Source organism: Epinephelus moara, chromosome 16 (assembly GCF_006386435.1).
Source record: "Epinephelus moara isolate mb chromosome 16, YSFRI_EMoa_1.0, whole genome shotgun sequence".
Lineage (NCBI taxonomy): Eukaryota > Metazoa > Chordata > Actinopteri > Perciformes > Serranidae > Epinephelus > Epinephelus moara.
The window spans coordinates 7,277,325-7,299,063 of NC_065521.1; the positions used below are offsets into that span (position 1 = coordinate 7,277,325).

General features: G+C 39.3%; 1 protein-coding gene across 1 annotated transcript in view; it reads left to right on the forward strand.

Annotated features, from left to right (window-relative positions):
* Positions 1–21,739, forward strand: part of plod1a (procollagen-lysine, 2-oxoglutarate 5-dioxygenase 1a) — a 75,685-nt gene continuing 53,946 nt past the window's right edge. Inside the window, exons 1-6 of the mRNA XM_050064621.1 lie at positions 1–234; positions 4,106–4,197; positions 4,495–4,628; positions 13,120–13,283; positions 14,874–14,986; positions 18,928–18,991. Of these exons, the coding sequence (XP_049920578.1) occupies positions 144–234; positions 4,106–4,197; positions 4,495–4,628; positions 13,120–13,283; positions 14,874–14,986; positions 18,928–18,991 (658 nt within the window). The 5' untranslated portion in view covers positions 1–143. The remainder of the gene's footprint in view (positions 235–4,105; positions 4,198–4,494; positions 4,629–13,119; positions 13,284–14,873; positions 14,987–18,927; positions 18,992–21,739) is intronic.

Consider the following 21,739-nt stretch of genomic DNA (forward strand, 5'->3'; position numbering starts at 1 on the left):
GGGGCATACAGAGACAGTCAGGGGGCAGGCGGTGCTTCGAGAGTTAACACCGCCGTGATAAGTTGGCTTTCTTGCTGGGAATCGGCTGGAAAAGTGTCCAGTTGTGTTTACACCGAGCGAATTTTAACTTTAACTTGGTAAAAATGAGAATTTCGCCCCTGCTGTCGTTTTCTGGGATCTTTGTCTGTGCACTTTTCCCTCTGGTTATCTGTAAGGAGCAACGAATCCCCGACGGTAAGTCAGGAAAGACACCAATGTTGTGTCTGGACCCTCTCTATTATCTACACAGCCTGTAGCTAAGTGTGTTTTAATACAATCTCAGTGTGTAACAGTGAAGTTGGGACACTCCAACTTGGTATGGTATGAGGGAGACTCCCCAGCTCACGGTCCCCGGCTGGGTGAAAACCTCTACCTCTGATATGGCCGTGCCTATCGACAGAAATGTCTGGTAGAACATTCTGGTAGAAGTAGCAGTATAAAGCCATGTAGGAAAATAAGCACAGTTGCACTGTGTCTTCGGTGTTAGCTACGATAACAGGCTAGCCAGTTAGAAAAGCTGAGATTTAACTAATGCCCGCGCTGCTCGTGGCGCTTAATGCATGCAGACAGAGGGCTAATGTACAGTTGGCTAAAGGACATTAACTACGCTTTGCTGTAACCTGTCTGTTGCTTTTCTCCATTTAAAAGAAAACTATGGAAAATGAATTCAACATTATGTCACTTCGTTACATGAGAGAGATAGCTACACTAGGTGCTGAGAAGGACTCCGTCCATGCCGCTGACGTGGACGGGCTACGATCAGCGCAGTCAGCGCTGATACTAACACACTAGCTGTAGCATGTGCAGGGTAGACATGGTGTTGATTGAAGCTGATGTGGACCAAAAACAAAAAACAAAACAACAAAAATAATGAAACTTTTCTTTGCATGAAAGAATTTGAATAGTTCTCCTTGCTACTGCTATAATAATAATAATAATAATAATAATAATGATAATAAAATTCCTGGTTCTCATAGTTAGACAGGTAAATAGGACAAATAAGGTTTTCCATCTTGGACTGTAAATAGTAGCAGCCAGTCACCAAACATGTTATTTCATTGTTGCTACAAATGAGCTTTACACAAAACAGTCTTTTTAATTGGTGTGAGATAACTAGGATGGGCAGAGCAACAAGTAAAAAAAAAACCCACTGGTCCCAGAGCTTGCCTGGTAAGCTATATGGCATATTGAGTTTCTCTTTTTGGTGAAAAGCTGCAGCTAAAACAATCAGAGTATAGCAACCTAAATTGTTGTAGGATGTTGCATTTTATCAACTGTATGACTTATAATCAATATTTTTTCACAATACACTTTGCTTTTTATGAAAAAGGGTTGAGTGAGCACGTAATTCACTCAAGTAAAATGGGACAAAAAAAATTAAGCTAAAAATGGGACATTTTTCTGAAGTGTAGTCATCGGTTTTTAGGCTATTAGGTACTGACATGGTGGTCTCACAGCAAGAGGGTTCCTGATTCCTGGTGGGGGGTTCAAACCCCGGCATGGGGGAGTCCGTCGATGTGGAGTTTGCACGTTGTCCCACAGGCTAGAGACATGCAGATTAGGTCAATTGGTGACTCTAAATTGTCCGCAGCTGTGAATGTGAGCGTAAATGGTTGTCTGTCTCTCTGTGTCAGCCCTGTGACCCTGGCGACCTATGAGATGATATAAAAACTATATCTTTTTCGTGGAAATCTGGTGAGACACTATCAGATTTGTGTTATGGAGATTAGACTTCAGGCCTAAATGAATGGCTGTTGATACATTTTCCAGTGTTCCACTGGATTCAAACTTACTTTCTGTCTTTACATGCACTTTTGAAATGAAAGCAACAATGAACAGATGTGCCTATAGCCACACCAAGAACAGACTGTTACAGTAAATGGTTTATGGTATAACCTCACACTGATGGTTGGACTCAGAGTACACTCTTCTTAGACTACAGCAACTCACTGCCCATTTCAAAATCTGATCTTGTCGCATTATCATGGATGGAGGAAGTTAAGAAAGAAAATCATACAGTAGCTAAATTTACAAACCGTATCAGAACCAGTGTTTCCTCTAAGACGATAACTGCTGATCTGTGCCAAATGAGTTATCATCACATTTTCCAAAAATATTGTATGACCCGGACCCGGATAAGCGGAGGACGACGAGATGAGACGAGATTGTATGATATAGTTTGCCCTGCAGTAATAACCTATTACAACCCATTATAACAATCACATAATAAATTAAAATACTGTCAGTTATTACTAGTGCCAACATTTTGGGGTCCCTAAACAAAATCTCCATATGCAAGTACAAATATGAAAGCAGTTAAAAATATAATATTTCTACTTAAATCAAGAGTAAAACTGAGCAGAGAACTTAACATTTGTAAATGGCTCATTTGGGCCCCAGTAGCCTTCAAGGGCCTCAGCAATGGTATGTTAAATTATTATTTTTTAAAAAGTTCTTTTGTGTCTCTGTTAGATAGAGACAGTGGAGAGATAATAGAAACGAGAGAGATGCAATGAAGTGAGCCAGTATGTTAAATTAATGATCTTATCAAGGCAAAGCAAGTTTATTTATAAAGCACATTTCAACAACAGGGCAATTCAAAGTGTTCTACATAAAATATCAAAAGCATCAAGACAAGGTGCAATAGAAAGAGACATTCATAAAATACAAGAATAAAGTTACAGTGCAGTCAAAATCAATAAAAGTATTTGAATAATAGAAATTACAGTGCAGTGTAAAAAATAAATAAATATTTGATTTAATTAAAGGCTGCGGCAAACATAGGTCTTCAACCTTGATTGACCTTGAAAGACATGAGACTTGGTGCAGACCTGCAGTTTTCTGTGAGTTTATTCTAGATATGTGGAGCATAAAAACTAAACTTTGCTTTTTCATGTTTAGTCTTGACTCAGGGGACACAAATCAGTCCTGTCCCAGAAGACCTGAGAGGTCTTCTCTGACAGACAGAAAGCCAGTGTGAAGACCTCAGAACTGGAGTGATGTGATCTACTTTATTGATCTTAGTGAGAACTCGAGCAGCAGCATTCTGAATCAGCTACAACTATCTGAGTCCTCTGAAGATAAATGTATGGGCAAGTTTTTCCAGATCCTGCTAAGACATCAGTCATTTTATCCTTGATATGTTCTTAAGGTGATAGCGACTTTGTAATTGTCTTGATGTGGCTGTTGAAGTTCAGGTCTGAACTTCTGAACTGATTTCTGGCTTGGTCTGTGGTTTTTAACATTGCCAGTTGAAGCTGAGTACTGACTTTTGATTGTTCCTCCTTGGCTCCAGAAACTATTACCTCAGTTTTTTCTTGGTTCAGTTTAAGAACATTTTGGCACATCCAGTTGTTGATTTGTTCAGTGCACTTAGTCAACACTTGTACTGGACAATAGTCCCCTGGTGACATGGTTATGTAAATTTGATTGTCGTCTGCATAACTATGGTAACATATTCTGCTGTTTTCCATATGTTATGTATGTTTAGCAATAAATCATTGGAATGTATCTGTAATTAGCAAGGCTAAACAATCATTCACTAACAGCTTGTCACTTTGCTTTTTGTTGTGATTAACTGTAAATTTCTTGGTGAATTTGCACCTGTAATGAACTGTGCATTATTATTTATTATTTATCTTTTTTTTTTTTTTTTTTTTTTTTTTTTTTTTAATTACTGCAGGTTCTTTGGACTCCTCTCACAGTCCAAATGCATGCAGGTTAATTGGTGACTTTGACTTGGCCATAGGTGTAAATGTAATGGTGAATGGTTGTCTGTCTCTATGTGTCAGCCCTGGGATGGTCTGGTGACCCTGGTCCAGGGTGTGCACTGCCTCTAGCCCAGCGTCAGTTGAGATAGGCTTTAGCCCCTCATGACCTCTAACAGGATAAGCAGTTACGGATAATGAGTGAATAAATATATCTGTCCTCTAGTGTATGACTGTGTTAAAGTTAGTTATTGCCCTGTCTGCTGGTGTACCCCTAGGTTGTTTCATGCTTAAAGCAAAAGAAAAAAGAAGTCTACATATTATCTTTCTGAATTCCTCTATAATTTGTTGTCTTCCAGGGAAGCTCCTAGTTGTGACAGTTGCAACCAAAGAGACTGATGGCTTCAAGCGTTTTTTGAGGTCGGCTAAAAATTTTAACTACACTGTCAAGGTAGGAACTCTGCTGCAAGATCAAAGTTCCTCTCCTGCTGTCTAGCCATGAAAGCTTCTCTCTGTCCCTTTTTTTGCTGTTCACCCAAGTTTCCCTTTAATGCAATCATTATATTTAACATGTAAGATGTTTTCTATGCATTTAAGCCACATAAATAAGCCACTGTTTTTATTAAAAAATAAAGTAAAATTTGGCAGATAATGTAATTTCATTTTAGTCACAAAAAAGAGTTTTTGAAGATCTTTAGAATTATTTCTTCAAATTGCAGTAAATGTATGTGTGTATGTATGCATTAAGGTTCTTGGTCAGGGTCAGAAATGGAATGGAGGCGACTATATGTCGGCTCCAGGAGGAGGCCAGAAAGTACAACTCCTTAAAGTAGCTCTGGAGAAGATGAAGACTGAGGACAAAATCATCCTTTTCATTGACAGGTGAGTGTCTTCACCACAGGCAGAGTTTCAGATCTGAGTAACATGCTCAACTTTAAGACTTTTTGCTGAACACTTTCCACATAATACCAGGCGTGTTTAGATTCCGCAGTGTGTTTTTTTTGGTCACTTTTACTGTTGTGTGACAAATCTCCGCTGCAGTACCACACAACAATACAATACGTAATTTTTATTCAGTGTGGGGAAGAGCAATTACAAAAAGTATTTAGGGACTTAATATGTAATATCCCAAATGAAGTTGTTTGCTTCTTTCTGTTCCTAAGTAGGCAAAAATCAAAAAGAAAGAATAGTTCAGTATTTGGTTTTCTTTCTTACTGAGAGTGAGATATTCATATGGCTTTTAATGTCATGTCTGTATGTTCAGTACAGAGCTGGAGTCAGGATGTGGTTAGCCTAGCTTTGCATAAATACTGGAAGTTGGGGGAAACAGCTAGCCTGGCTCTGTCCAGAGCTCAAAAATACACCTACCAACACCTCTAAAGCTCTCTGATCAACATGTTGTGTCTGTTTCGCTTAAACTATACACACATTCCTTTTGCTGATATATATATCCTTTCCTTCAGCTCATTTCAAAGATTTGTTGTCAATTAATACTTCTGTTTTACGCTAACCAATTTCATTACCTTTCAAATACACCTCATTACACACATTAGTGAGTGATCTTATTATAGTTGATAATGCCATGATGTTTGGTGCTGAATCTGACTGTATTTAGTCCAGCTGTAAGTGCCATCTGTTTCTGGTTTAAACTAAAGGCCCTGACACACCAAGCCAACGGTCAGCCAGCGGTCAGTGTTGGGCTGTTGGTGAGTGTCCGCGGCTCTCGTTGCTGCGTTGTGTACCGCACAGTTGGCCCTTGTTGGGGCTAGTCGTTTTTTTTTTTGTTTTTTTGTTTGGCTGATTCAGCATGTTGAATCAGCGATGGCAGAGCCCATCAGTGAATAAACTCACTCTGATTGGCAGTTCAGCTTGGCACACGAGAAGAGAAATGGAAGTAAGGAAAGTAAATAAAGAGATCAAAACAAACTTATTACATAAGGTTAGATACTTTTTCTTAAGTCATTGAGCTCTTTAGTAGAAACATTTCATTGTGGTTTGTGTTATTGTTCACTGGCGCACGGTAAATATGCTCTGTTCTTTAAACACTGGATGTGTTGTTAATGTGCTAATTGGCTAACTAGTGTAGGTCTTCCTGTTTCCCCTTTTGAATGACAAATACGGACTCCCGCTGCTTGCTGGTGTGGAGAGTTATTTTCTTTCATGCAAGCGCAGAGCACATGGGCTTGCTGGCTCTAGTCTTTGTGTTGTGTTCATGTGCAAATTCTTGGCTGAGACATAGCAAAATGAGGCGACGCAGCGGGGGGCCTTCGTTGCTGCTAGTTCTCTAAATTCGGTTTGGTGTGTTTGAGCCTCGATGTGATCATGGGTATGATGACCTGACCTTTTGGCTGTAAGTCTTATGGTCTGTAACTGTTAAATGTTGTATGTCTTCAACTTTGTTTAAATGTGCTGCTGCCTGCTTTGGCCAGAACACTCTTGTAAAGGGGATTTCTGATCTCAGTGAGGTTTTTACTAGTTAAATAAATGTAATTAAATTTAAATGAATGTAATCAAATTGTACAAGTTGAATCAGTCATCAGCAACCTATTTGCAACAGTTAGTACTTAATGATTGTTGCTGTAGTTTTTTTTTTTTAGCTTTCAGTAAAGTTATAACCGGTAAGTAGTAGGATGGATCCATGATACGATCAGGGGCGTAAATATAGACAGTGCAGGCAGTGCGGTTGCACTGGGGCCCATGGGTTGGAGGAGCCCGACTGCCACCTAGAAATACACCCGTGTTCAAAGAAGAACTCACATTTAAAACAAAAATGGTGCTATTTTCCATACATGCCCTAAATAAGGCAAACCCATCTCCATCATGGTTTTCTGGTTTTGTAAAACAGTGTCAATCAATGACAAATTATAAACTTATTCTACATAAACTATTTAAAAAACTATAATTTACCAATAAAAAAACTATCAAGTTAAACTAATAACTTTCTGTTTTCTTTTGTAGATTTGTCTTATACAGATATGTAATGATGATTGCTGTGTATTGTGTATGTTAATGTGTCCAATATCAAGTATCTGCAAGTGGATGTAACATAAAAGCGGCAGTAAGACACACTGTTGCTAAAATATATATACACTTAAAACTTTGTGTGTGTGTGTGCTTCATAACTTGTAACTGGGGGTAATAGGGCCCCTCGTAATAGCGTGCACCGGGGCCCATTGTAACTACCTTATGCCACTGGATACGATATTATCACGATACTTAAGTCACGACACAATATTATTGCGATTTTAAATATGTTGCAATATGCTGCATATTGTGATAAAATATATTGCGATTTATTACCTTTTTTCAACTGTAAATTATGTCCCCAAAGGGAAACTTTTTCAACATCGGTTTTGTCTAATAAAGATAAAGTCTTCAGTCTGTTCATCTCACTTAAGTCTTTTTTTTGCAGCAAAATGTATCTAGTGGACTGAAAAAGCAAGTGATTATATTATTCTAGTTGGCTACCTAAAGTTTAATTTGTGTTTGTAATATTATAAATTTATAAAATTAAAAAATCGATACTTGGCACTATGTGACGATACAGTATTGCCACACAAAAATATTGCGATACTATGTTGTATCAATTTTTTCCCCACTCCAAGTAATAAGTACACTGTGAATCCCAGCTGAGCTGACAGTAGTGATCTCAGTCACAGTCAGTGAGGAGCTCCACTGCCTGAAGCTACTGATTCACTACAGTCAATTCAGTTGGAAGACTTTGTGTGAAAGATTAATTGGTGCTTGGATGGAACACCTCTTCTTCTCATCTCACGCCTGGAAAGAAAACAAATACGCATATTTCTCATATTGTTGAACAATATCCATAATGCAGCTGTAATGGCACAGTTCACCCCCAAATAAAATTTAAAATTAATAAAAGTATATAAAATTAAAAAATTAAATTAAAAATCAAATCAAAAATACTCATTTTCCCTCTTACCTGTAGTACTATTTATCAATCTAGATTGTTCTGGTGTGAGTTGAGTTGATCAGACAGAGAAAGAAACACAGCAAAGAGTCAGAGAAGAAATTAAACACTGGTTACAAACAGGTTTTCTGAAAGATTTGTAGCTAGTGTAATTTTCCAAAGCAGTGTGAAGACATGTCATTACATAAGCAGCTATAAAACAGACACAGAACTGTTACTGTGACACTGTGGACTGTGTACCCACTAATACTTCAAACCATTGTCCATGAAGAGGTCTCAATCAATATATCGCCAATAATATCATAACATCAATATTATGGTATAAGAATAGAAATCAAGATATAGTTGCCATATCATGAAATAAATTTAACATTGTTTTCTTTCTGCATAATAACAATAATACATTTTATTTATAGAGCATTTTTCATGTTACTGAAAGACACTTTACATAAGTCAGAAACCACCATAAAATAGAATACGCTGAAATACACACATTATTCACACATTAAAAGCTGTCATGAAAAGATGAGTTTTGATTTGAACTGGGACAGGTCAGTGCAGTCTTGAATATGTTTGGGCAGTGAGTTCCAGAGGGAGGGGGCAGCTATGGAGAAAGCTCTGTCACCAAAGGTCTGGTGCTTGGTCCTGAGTGGTGGAGTCAGGAGGTTGGCATCAGAGGAACGGAGACTGCGGGAAGGAGTGTGGCAGTGGAGCAGGTCAGTGAGGTAGGAGGGGGCCTGCTTATGGAGGGCTTTTATAATTGAGTAGAAGGACTTTGAATGGCATCCATTGTGGGTTTGCGGAAGTGGGAATGGGCTAGCAGACAGGCAGTGGAGTTCTGGATGTTTTAGTGTTAATTTAGAACTTTGGATAATGTACCATAAAGAATGCTGTTTAAAATGACCCCTTTGCCTTAGGGCTGGGTATCGATTCAGATTTTCCAGATCGATTCGATTCGATTTTCAAGGACTCAGTTCGATCCGATTCATGATTCGATTCGATTCAATTCAATTCAGTTCAAGTATATTTCAATTATGATACAAAATTTGCTTGAATATTAAGATATTTTCTGAGAACTAACAAAGTATATTTAACAAGGAACCCTCTGACCTGGTGCATTACTATTAAAAATACTGTTTACATTAAGAATTGACCCCAAAGCAGTTACATTAGTCATCATGTACTTTTATTTAACATTACCTGACCAACACATACAAAATAAATATTTTAAATGAAATCTAATCACAAGGCAGACAATTTAAATGAAGTGGCTACAAAAAAATGTAAACAAAGGACATCCACAAGTTTGCTGCCTGTAACCGTCTTATAAAGCTTTTGTGCAATACACTACAGTGGTTGTGATGCACACATTGACTGTATCAGAGGCAATATATGTAGGTGAACCCTGCAGCAAAGTGAACCCTCTTCCTCAGAGAGGATCTTTGCCTCCCAGTTTGTTCCTGGCGGCAGAGCAGAGTGAACCGTCTTTCTTCTCAGAGGATCTTTGTCCCATGAGAGCAGGCACGCTGCTCTCCATGTCCTCAGTGTAAACAACGTTCGCTGGCGATTTGACAGTCACTAGAAGCTACAAGTTACAAACTGAGGCTACAGTTAGCAGTGTGCTGATGCTTAGTGGTATTTCTTAATCTTTTCTGTGAAACTAATGTGCATTTAATAAACATGCGTACATTATTAGCGTTATATTTTTAGGGGAAAATGCGAGTGAAAATACTGTAGACCCATGCCTTCAGTGGACACGCTCCCACCACTGTTTGCTGCTCTGTCTTCATTCATTGTCCGGCCGTCTCGCGAGATCTCTCACCATGACCCCAGGTGCTAAATGCTGATCTCGCGAGACTACCTGGGTTGATAGTACTGCAGGCTGCTGCAGTCTGCTACCGACTGTACAACACGTCCACGGAGGAAAATAGTTATAGTAAAAGATCGATTTTTTAATTAATGAATTGATTTTGTGCCATTTAAAGGAAAATCGATTCGAATCGATTAAATCGATTTTTTCAACCCAGCTCTACTTTGCCTATCAAAAAATGGCCACAGCGGTTGCTGATTGATTGTTTCGACATGTGCAACAAATGATTAAGTGTCCATTAGTTTCCAGTATAATTGATCAATCGATTTATTACTTAACAGCTCTTGAGTTCAAACAAACTTTATCCACTTTCCAATAAGTGTCCACATTTGTATACAAAGAAAAAACCTTTTACAAACATTGGCGCACGGTCAAAAAACTGTGTGCTTCTCATCCCAGCAACACCTGTGTCACCTGATTCACCTGTTTTAATGAACTACCGTCTGATTGACAGTGAAACTGCTCCCTCCAGTGGTGGGAGGTATAACAGACAAACATCAACAAACAAATATGGCTCTGACACTGTTACAGTAGTCAGTTCTGGATTTGATGAAGGCATGGATGAGAGTTTTTGCAGCAGAGGGGGAGAGCGATGGGCCGCGATGAGCTATGTTTTTTAGGTGGAAGAAGGCAGTAATGGTGATTTGATGGACAGGTTTTTCGAAGGAGAGGTTGCAGTTGAAAATCACGCAGAGTTTGCAGATGTGTGGGGAGGAATGCAGAGTGGTATTATTAGTGGTGAGGCAGAAGTTGTGAGAGGTTTTGGTGAGGGATTTTGGGCTGGTGATCATGTCAGATTTTTCACATTTCAGTTTGAGGAAGTTGGCTTGCATTCAGTATTTGATTTCATTGAGGCAGGTGGTCAGAGTGGACTGAGTTTCAGTGGTGATGGATTTAGTGGAGATGTAGAGCTGGACATCATCGACATAGCAGTAGAAATTGAAAGCGTGGTTGTGAATGATGTTACCAAGGGGCAGCATGTAGAAGATGAATATGAGAGGACCAATCACTGAACTCTGGGGGATGCCTAGGGACAGAGGAGCAAGGGAGAAAGTGCAGTCAATTTTTTTAAGGTACAGTTTAACACAAAATCCAAAATACATATTTTTCCTCTTACCAGTAGTGCTATTTATAAATCTAGATCAGTGATTTTCTACACCTTTCAGGCCAATGACCCCTTAGCTGAAACAGAGATGGAGCAGGGACCGCCTACTACATAAATTGTATAAAACTGAGTTTAACTAGAGATACTTCTTTTAATATTTTGGGTCTTCTCTCGTTTGCACTTTTGAAGCTTTTAAGTCAGCAGCAGTTGTAGCATGGCTTGGTGCGTTAGCCTCACCCTTTGCACTTAAGCTGGGGTCTCTGAGGTGGACGGTGTCTCAGAGTCTTTTGCTCAAAAAAGTTACAAATTCACTGTGGCTCACAAGAATGTTCACACACTTGACATTACATTAACCGTTAATTGGCCAATATGTGAAAAAAAAGTTGCCAAAAAAACCTCCCATGAATGCACAAGGATTCATGGGTAATAGTCAGCCCATCATGAATGTGTACTGTAAACTGAATATCTTCACCAATAATTAGGGCTGTGTGATATATCGATTATGTACGTCGATATATTTTCAAGCAAGTTATGAATTTAGACAACACCGTACTTTTGTAGCTTCTAACTGAATCTCTGTGGTTTGGAGTTTAGTTTCTCTCCTGCGTCCTGTTTTTACTTTAGATATCTGCTTTATTTTACTGTTTCATCTTCACTATCAGCTGTGTCAGAAGTTGTGGGAAGTTGCTGCTCAAAAACTCAACATTTCCTTTTTTTGATGCTTCACAATAAAAGTTTTTACATAACAAAATAACGAGGGACTTTTATTGTTAAGACTTGATAGGAATTAAAATATGTAAATCACCGAATTAGTGAAACTTTGTTAGCAGTTTTTTTTCAATTAAGAGAAGTGTAATAATACTGCAGGGAGTGAAAGCAGAAACAGCCACAGTGCGATGTTGATGCAGAGCTGCAGACAACAGGCTCTTACTGCACCTCTGCGAACAGCTCACCTCCAACGGGTAAACTTCTTATACCTGCCCTGCTGTGGAAAAACACATGCAGCAAAAATAACAGGGGACTTAAGTCGTGGATCAGGTTGCAACTGAACATGTAGCCCACTTAGTATAAAATACTGATATATATATCGTGTATTGCCGGTCAGCCTGAAAATACAGAGATATGAATTTATGTCCTTACCGCCCAGCTCTACTAATAATATGTTGGATTCATGTTAATATGTATGTTCAGACACATTGTGCTTTTTTAAAAATAAAAAATAAACTAAAACTTTAATTAAAATTATCAAGAGGTAATTTAGTGTCCTCCCTGCAGTAACTCTGAGGACCCCCAAGGGGTCACGGACCCCCTGTTTAAGAATCAGGATCTAGGTTGTTCTAGTGTGAGCTGCAGTGTTTGAGATATCAGCCGTAGAGTTGTCTACCCTCTCTTAAGTGTAATGGAACTAGATGCCACTCTCCTTGTGGAGCTCCAAGTGCCAAAAAAATACATTTGAAAAACTCAACATCAATATCTCTTTCCAGAAATCATGACCTGGTTACTCAAGAAAATCCATCAACCTTGTTGTGAGCAGTTTGATATAGGAACTGTTTTCTTTCTACTGAACTACACCCACCAACCAAATCACTGTGCAGAAGGAAGCATGCATCTACTCATGGATGAAGGGCTTGTGCTCATGACAGTGTGTGATGTAAACATTCAATTTCAATTTAATCAATTTTATTCATAAAGCCCAATATCACAAATCACAATTTGCCTCACAGGGCTTTACAGCATACGACATCCCTCTGTCCTTAGGACCCTCACAGCGGATAAGGAAAAATTCCCCAAAAAAAGAAAGAAAATGGTAGAAACCTCAGGAAGAGCAACTGAGGAGGGATCCCTCTTCCAGGATGGACAGACGTGCAAAAGATGTCGTACAGAACAGATCAACATGATAAATTAACAGTAATCCATATACAAAATGATACAGAAAGAGAATCCTCCTCCATTCATAGCATCCTCCTCGGCTGATCTTTAACATTAGCTAGCTCAGTGGTGCTAGGTGAGCTAGCAGTAGATACGAGCTTCCTTCTGTGTGGCGGTGTGGTTGGTGATTGTCATCTCTACAGCTGATATCTCCATCACTTGTCAACTCATACCAACATAATCTAGACTGATAAAGAGCACTACAGGTAAGAGGAAAAATATATATTGTTGATTTTGGGTGAACTGTTCCTTTAAAGGTACTGTAATAATAGTTTTATATGGGGCTTGTATTTAAAAGGCTAAAACATACAAACCCACTGCTGTGGTTCTTAAACACAAACATGTTCACAGATTGAACTCAAGAGTTCATTCAAGCACTGGTAAATGCAACCACTGGCAACTTAACTCTCCAAATAAAGAATGCTGGCATCTTATAAAGACAACCCCTTCATTTGTTTTAACAATGTCACTGGCTTTACACACTGCTGAGCCACACAGCGCAGTAAAGTTTTCTATTTTCACTCCCCGTTTCACACAGCTACGATGTGGTTTTCGCTTCGGGCCCCAAAGAGCTGCTCAAGAAGTTCCAGCAGGCCAGACACAAGGTGGTGTTCTCCTCTGAGAGCCTCATCTGGCCGGACAGACACCTTGAGGACAAACACCCCCATGTCATCGAGGGCAATAGGTTCCTAGGCTCAGGAGGTATGTCCAGCAGTCCTGTCAGTCACACAGCCTGGGCAGGCCACATGCCTCTGATGTTATGATGAAATTCATGTTTGTACATTGTCAGTTTTTTCCCTGAATTAGTCCTGCCAGGGGGTGCCTACTCACAGCATCAAGTCAATTCAATTTTATTTATATTTATTCAATATTCCAAATCATAAGTTTGCCTTGAGGGTTTACACAAACTGTATAGCATACAACACCCTCTGTTCATAGACCCTTGACATACAGTAGTATGTGTGGTACACCTATAAAGCTCTGAGAATCAAAGAGTTGGTAGGTTTGATGTTACTCAGGTTGAAAATGTTTTTTTAAGTTGAGGAATGATTCTGACCTGGGCTTGTAACAATGGTTCCAGCAGTTATGATTTAGCAACATGAAGTTAACCTTTGTAACATATATAACTGCACAGATCTACAGTACATGCAGCCTAACTTTTGGTCTGGTCCATGATGTGCTGTCAAAAGTTAGAGAGCTGTCCACTTTGACCAGAGAAGATCTTTGGTGTGTGCATAGACTCTGAAAGTGGCAGTGGCAGAGAGACACGGTGTGTCTCCCTAGTTTGTACAGTGTGTGCTGCATTTTTGGCCATATTCGGTCCATGTTGGCTGTTTTTCGACAGATTCAGCAGAGTGGAGCCCAGAGAAGAGAGAAACGAAAGTGAGGAAAAGAAAACAAAGGACTAAAGTCAAGAGGGAGCGAGACTGAAACAAACTTGTTATGTAATATAAAATTATATCTTTAGTCATTGAGCTCTTTAGCAGAAACATTTTTTTAAATTGTTTGTGTTATTGTTCACTAGCACAAGGTAAATATCATTTGCTCATTCAACATGGGGATGTGTTGTTAATGTACTAAGTGGCTAACTAGTGTCTTGAAATCCTGTCAGTCTTTCCCTTTTTGAATGAAGAACACAGACTACCGCCGCCTGCTGGTATGGAGAGTTATCTCCACTCACACAGGGGCAGAACGTATGTGCTAGTTGGCTGTTGGCTTTAGTCTCAGTAGTGTGTTCATATGCAGTTTTTGGCCTAGACACAGGCAACATGAGGCAGTGCAACAGTTGGCGTTTGTTGCCACTAGTTCTTTGATGTCAGTTTGATGCGTCTGGTCCTTTAGGGTTCATTTTTGCACCAAGCAGTGCAGCGCTTGACTCATACAGAGAGACACTCTGACTGAGCATGGGAGTTGTTGGAGGGCATTGGGGCTGACAAGAGGGATCCATGGGTTGCTCTGGTGGGACATTAGAACATAGATATACTGTATAATGGTTATACAACTTTTTCAAACAAAAGGGCACATTGACAGAGCGGTGCTGACTGAAGGTGTCCAGCCATGCTTTTTATAGCAGCAGATCTTTAGTTAGTAGTCTGCTCTGAGCTGAGGCCATAAAAACTGAACCTGGCAGTAGTCATGGCAATAAGAGACAGTTGACTTCCTTTTTATTTGACGTGTCTAAATGTAGACACAGTATAACAGAGCTTATATACATGAATATGGAAATGAAAGCAAGTTTCATGAACAAATGTAGACTTCTGCCATTTTTTTTCTGTCTGTTTGTATCCTCAGGTTTCATTGGCTACCTCCCCAACATTAAAGAAATGATTGCTGACTGGACAGGAAAAGACAGTGACAGTGACCAGCTGTTCTTCACTAAGATGTACATTGATGCAGTGAAAAGGGTAAGATTTGTTAGATTTCGGTGTTTACTGTAGTGATCTGATTTATTTCATGCCAAAGTCACAGTGAATACTAGAACTACTAAAAATAATAGTAATAACAGCAATTAGTTAAAAAATGCTTATAGATACAGTTGGTATTTTTTGGAAACGCTCACAAAAACATCACATTCTTTTAGGACGAGGGGTAAAATAAAGCATTTGCTACCATGCCGAAGAGTTACCGTGTGGCTTTATGCACGTCAAATAACTTAAAAGTCAATCAATCAATCAATCAATTTTATTTATAAAGCCCAGTATCACAAATCACAATTTGCCTCACAGGGCTTTACAGCATACAACATCTCTCTGTCCTTTGGACCCTCACAGCGGATAAGGAAAAACTCCCCAAAAAAAACCCTTTAACGGGAAAAAAAACGGTAGAAACCTCAGGAAGAGCAACTGAGGAGGGATCCCTCTTCCAGGACGGACAGACGTGCAATAGATGTCGTCCAGACCTGAAGGGAATATTTATCTTGGATCCTATTGCCCCATGTTTTTGTATTTAAGTGACTGATGGGAAAAACATTTTTATGCCTCTACGCCAGCAATATCCTTGGCCACAAGCATTATGTTGTCGGGTTTTCCGTCCTTCTGTGTCCCATCCTTGTGAACATGATACCTCAAGAACACCTTAAGGGAATTTCTTCAAATTTGGCACAAATGTCCAATGGGACTCAACAATGAACTGATTAGTTTTTTGATGGCCAAAGGTCAAGATCACTGTGACCATGTTTGTCTCATTCTTATGAACGCGATATCTCAAGAACACCTCAAGGGAATTTCTTTAAATTTTGCACAAATGTTGAGGTGGACGCGAGGATGAACTGGTTAGATTTTGGTGGTCAAAGGTTAACGGTCAAGGTTGCTGTGACCTTACATCCATGTTATTCTTGTGAACGTGATATCTCAAGAACAGCTCAAGGGAATTGCTTTAAATTTGGTACAACATTCTCTTGGACTCAACAATAAACTGATTAAATTTTGGTGGTCAAAGGTCAAGTCTGTGTTAAGTCATCTGTCTCATTCTTGTGAATGTGATATCTCAAGAACACTGAGGGAATTTCTTCAAATTTGGCACAAACATTCACTTGGACTCAATAATAAACTGATTGTATTTCGGTGGTCAAAGGTCAAGGACAGTGTGAACTTGCATCTGTCTCATTCTTGTGAATACAGTATTTCAAGAATATCTTTGACTCATAAATAAATTTGACTTAAATGTCCACTTGGAATGAAGAGTTAACTGATTAGAATTTTGTGGTTGAAGGTCAAATGCCAAGGTCAAAATATGTTTTAACTCACTAATTAATATGCTAATTATGACAAAACTTCACACAAATGTCTAACAGGATAAAATAATGAAGTGCTGACATTTTAGATCAACAAGGTCAAAGGTCAACTTTACCGTGACATCATAATGTTCTGCATAAATCACTTTTGGCCGATCTGGCCATCATTCAATGTCATATCTCAGGAACAGAAGGGGAAATATTATATATGGCACATACAATAATCATTTTAAGTCATATGGAGTAGGTCATCAGTTCTAGAAGATGTAGGTGTTTAACAATGTTAACAAAAAGGCTAGCAGATGGAAAGTATTTTTGGAGCCAGTATTTTGTGAGGACCTTTTTACTTGCTGCCAGCAAGATCTTGCGCAGACAGGTATCATCTTTACTTAGTCCGTCAGGGATATGTCTAAGTTAAAGGGATGTAAACATTATACTAATACTAAAACCCAGAGTTTTTGAAATGATTGTTGCTACACTTTATTTAGAGTTGACAAAATAAAACCTACAAAAATAATCCTGGTTTATCTTTCCGCTGTTTCTACAATCATCAACTCTGGTTTGGTTGAAATAAACCCTTAATCCACCCGGTTAGATGTTGAAATACACTATCTCTTTACATGCTAAAATTACTGTTATTTAAATGGAGTTTGATGGGTTTGGAAATGGCGATTTCATGGCTGTCTCTGGTTAAACCAAAGGATCTAACACTTTATCTAAAAGACGTTTGATGGGTTAGCCACTGATAAAAGAGTTGTGAGCCTCCAAGGACCTGTAGTTCTTAAGGTTGCAAATTCCTGTATGATAATATTACTATAATATTATCAAAAAAAACTGCATATGGAGCCAGAGTGTGCGACACTTTTTTCTTCAAATAATATTACAGCACATCATCAGAACATAGGCTAATGGCACAGAGTAACGTTAGTGCTGCTACTGTCGTGAAACATGCATGGAATTCAGTGAAACATGCTAATCTATTCCATCAAAGCATCAATGCTGTAGGGTACTGATATGGTAAGTTTAATTAATCATATCTGTTGTTAATGTAATAGTGTCTATTGGGTGTTTTTAAAAACAGCACTTCCCCAGCATTTACAGATTTGTAAGGAAAGGCTGGTTTACCCATCAGCAAATCTGCCCTCACCACACCCACTAACACTCGCCCTTTTTACAAAGAGATGGCACTACAGAGTCTCTACGAAGTCCCTTCTTTCTTTCTTTCTTTCTTTCTTTCTTTATTTATTTATTTACGTTGGAATCATGCTGCTCCCGTGTGTGATTGTAGACAGCATGCCAACATCTTGAAATGAAAAGAGGCATAACAGGTGTGACATCTAACACAATAGCCTCAGCCTCTAGTGTGACATATAACATACGTGTCGATAGCACTTTATAAACAATAACAATCATTTACCATCCCAGTGATATGGCGGCTGAGGGTAAGGAGCTCCCGGACCTCCCGGACCTCATCGTTTTCCTAATTAACAGATATTTTCTTCTTCTTTGAGTTAGCCACTAACTGCCAACAGCTACTTTTTAAATCTCCCACAGTGGGTTACACACATAACACGTCGTCAAAATACCACCATGATCCCGTCCTGCCGGCTATCTGGTTTATACAGACATCATTTTGGCTCAGAGGCGAGACAACTTTGTCCCGCCATTCTGAGATTGTACCTTATACACAGAATGGCAAGGCCGGCATAACAGTGAGATATTCCCATCTTGAACAGGCAGTGTAAAAGGGGCTTAGGAATAGACACCGGCTATATCTACAATTCCTCTGTGATGTTTTACTATGTTACATATAATTCTCAAACAGTGGCCTCATTTTCAGAAAGAACCAGGCTTTTATTTGAGACAGGCAGGCATTTAGTATTTATACTTTCCCTGTTTTAAAAGCATATTACATCATATTTTAGCAAGAAGCCTCCCTGTTTACTGATCTGCTTCTGTTTTCATCCGCTGTTGATGCAAACTCAGCTCTTCCTCTATTTTTGCCTGATTTGACAAGTTTGGTGCAATTTAAATTTCCAAAGCACTCATTCTGACAGAAACACTATTTTCTGGTAGTTCCTTTCTGCAGTTTTTTAAAGGGCTGTTAAGTGTGTCAATGACACTCAGCACTTTCTGCAGACATGGTTCACATTAAAGGCCTTCCAGTAGCTCAGTTGGCATAATCACTCCTGTTCCTGGAAGGCTTTTAATTTGAAACATCTGTAGGGCATGTTCAGTTTTATTGATGGTAGATTAATAGTGAACGACAACAACAACAAAAAAACAACAAAAGTGTAGATGTGACTGAAATTAATTAGTGAATGAAAACAGTATTAGTGTTAAGGAGAAAGTGTATAGCAGAATGATGATTATGACATGACTCTGTTGTATTATTGTTAGAATTAGTGCTGATACTGCTTATACTCAGTGTACCTTGTGAGCTACATCCAAGTTGTTTTATCCCCTTTACTGTTTTTGACCCAGCCTTTATTATTTGTTTATGCTGGACACATCTCCAGTTTTTATTTGAGAATCACTATTTCAGTAGTGAATTTATGCTATTTGATATGATTGCAACAGATTCAGTGAAAACAATGTGTTTTCATGTTTCAGAAATCCATAAATATCACACTGGACAGCAAATGCAGATTGTTCCAGAACCTTCATGGAGCCCTCGGTGAGTGCCTTGAATTTTGTTTCTTGGTCCAGGCAGTGAAGTTTATGAAGCAAGGACACTGCAACAACTGAAGCGTTCTCCAACACACAGGGCCTGTTTTATTAGCTCCAGAGGTCTCTACTGCTATGTTAGAAATGTCTTGGGATCTAAGCCTTAACATGGGCCGTATTTGTTGTGATCTAACATCAAACAGATCTTCAATTAAAGTATCAAAATAGCTATTGGAAATAATTAATAATTATGAATACTAATCATTATTAATTATGTTAAATAATGTGACTTAATTTACATTAAATCATCTTGTGGGGCACCATTCCCAAAAAGGGAAAAATGATAGCCAGGTAATGATATCAGTCTCATAAAGTTCACTAAACTAGCAATTTGGAATTTTTATTAATAGTTTAAGAAATAACCATAACCAAAATTACCATATTAATAGTAAAGGCTGAAGGATTTTGGAGTTCTTGACATAGCGACGGTTGACTATTCATTCACTCTTGTGCAATATTAAACAGACAACAGGTATGATTCCAAATATATTTATTCATAAAGAAAGCAAAGCAACAAAACACACAAATTCTAACTAACTAACTATATACAAGCATGAGTGTATATATGTGTATGTGGGAGTGTGTGTATGCGAGAGAGAGAGAGAAGGTCAGTGTGTGAAACATAGGCCCTCTGGCCTACAAAGAAAATTGCTGACAACAGAAAACTACAAGATGGCGAATCAAAAATGGCTTCAGATCGGGAGAGGTTTTGCCTGACCATGTGGTCAGGACAAAAACAAAGGAAAAGAAGTGGGAACTTTGAGTCTCCTCTTAGGGTGTAGCTATGTTGAAAGCCAATTTGTAAGACTCTGTCTGTGAAAAGCATTAGCAAACTAACATCCCTTAGCTTTGGTGAAGCCAGCTAACCAATAGCCTAACTGCAATCAATCACAACAATAACTCAGAAACAGCATTAAATCACAATTGACAAAGTTAAACCGTCTCACTTAGTCTGTACAACTGTATGATGCTATGCCCAGATGTTACATTATCAATCCTTGAATGGATGGAAGAGTTGCTTTGTGGTGTGCTGCTTTTGTTAGCCGACAGTTGAAGGCTGGAAAGAACTGTGGTTCCACAAGCAGTCTTTGCTGTGTCCTTGTTCTGAGGGTGCAGATCCGAGGAGGCCGGTCGCTCTGGGTTGTTAGACGTTGGGGTGTTAGCTCAACTTGGTTTTCCTTGTTGCTGGAAAGTTAGTTGCAAACCTTATGTTTGGCATATTAACTTTTCTGATCTCCAGATTCTGCTTCTGCTGTAAGCAGGCAGCAGTGAGAGAATGGGGGAAGGGTGTACCAGGCCGTCCTGTGTGATGTCCTACCTCTGCAGAGGTGTAGGAGTAGGAGCCCATCAGGAGAAAGAGGACAAGAGAGTTTCAGAGTCTGATGGAGAGCAGAATTCTCCTTAAGGCTAGTTCACATTACATGATTTTCACCGCGATTTTGACGTCGCAGAGGATCTTGAAAGCCACCTTGGGTCAGAGGTGAGTCGGCAGATAGTCTGCCAAGACGAGTCCTCATGTGTGAACAAGCCTACGAGCAAGTCGCCCCCTCGTCTGCGACTGGGACTGGATATCTGGCATGCTAGAAAACTGGAGAAGTCTGACACGACTGACAAAGAGCATCAGCCAATGAGAGGCGGGATACGTCCCACATCAGCACGCAGGATGACGGAAGAAATGTGAGGAGGACAGGGTTGTCAGGTCTGCTTATCAGCCGCGACTTTGGGTTTGTTTTTTTGTAAAGTCGCTTACAAATATTGGTAGTAGCGGGTTGCGTTTTTTTGAGCTTGTTTCTAAAGTAGAGTTGCTTATTTGGGCTTGCTCTCTAAACGTCGCCTTTCTCTATAAATATTCGTCTAATAAGTGATTTAAACGCATGATAGTATGTCGGACTGCAGGATGTTTCCACCGCTCCACTCCCTCTGCCCCTCTCCTTATCCGCATACAAACAGGTGACAGTCAGTCAATGAGACTTTTCACATTTGAATTGTGCAATGAATGGAGGTTCTTTAACTATTTCGCTAACAAGTGGGCAAAATATGGAAAGAATACAATAAAGATTTGAAGAAAGTTGCTTCTTTTGGGCTTGTTTCCATAGCTTGCTTGTTTCTCTCTCATGATCTGGCAACACTGACAAGCCGGCAAGCAACAACAACAATGGTGGCATCCACAAGATCACGGGGAGTGCATTGTGTTTGGACCCAGGCCCTGGAGGCAGATCTGATTCACACTGGGAAGAATATCCATGCCTTTACAATGTGTTGTTAAAAAACGTAGTTTGGTGACATGACCACGTTATTTGGGGATCTGTCGGCGAGGGCTCGGTGGAGAAATCTTTTGGTGTGCACACACAGGTCGTAACGCAGTTGGTGAGACTCCTGATGACAGAAACACGCGTCACCACTCGCCAGGTATGAACACTCAAAAGATTACGATAGTCTCCGCGACGCAAAATCAGGGTGAAAATCGTGTAATGTAGGGCTGTCAAAATTACTCAAAAATGACGTTCGAATATTCCTTCTAAAAATAACTCATAGGTTCGAACCATTCGAATATTTTTTTTTCCGCATTATGTCCACAAGAGGGCAAACTAATACAAGGAAACATACTTGTATATGTATTAATACAAGGAAACATAACTACTTGTAGGTATTTTTATTTCAACATAAACGTCTTTGAAAACATTTACATACCTACACA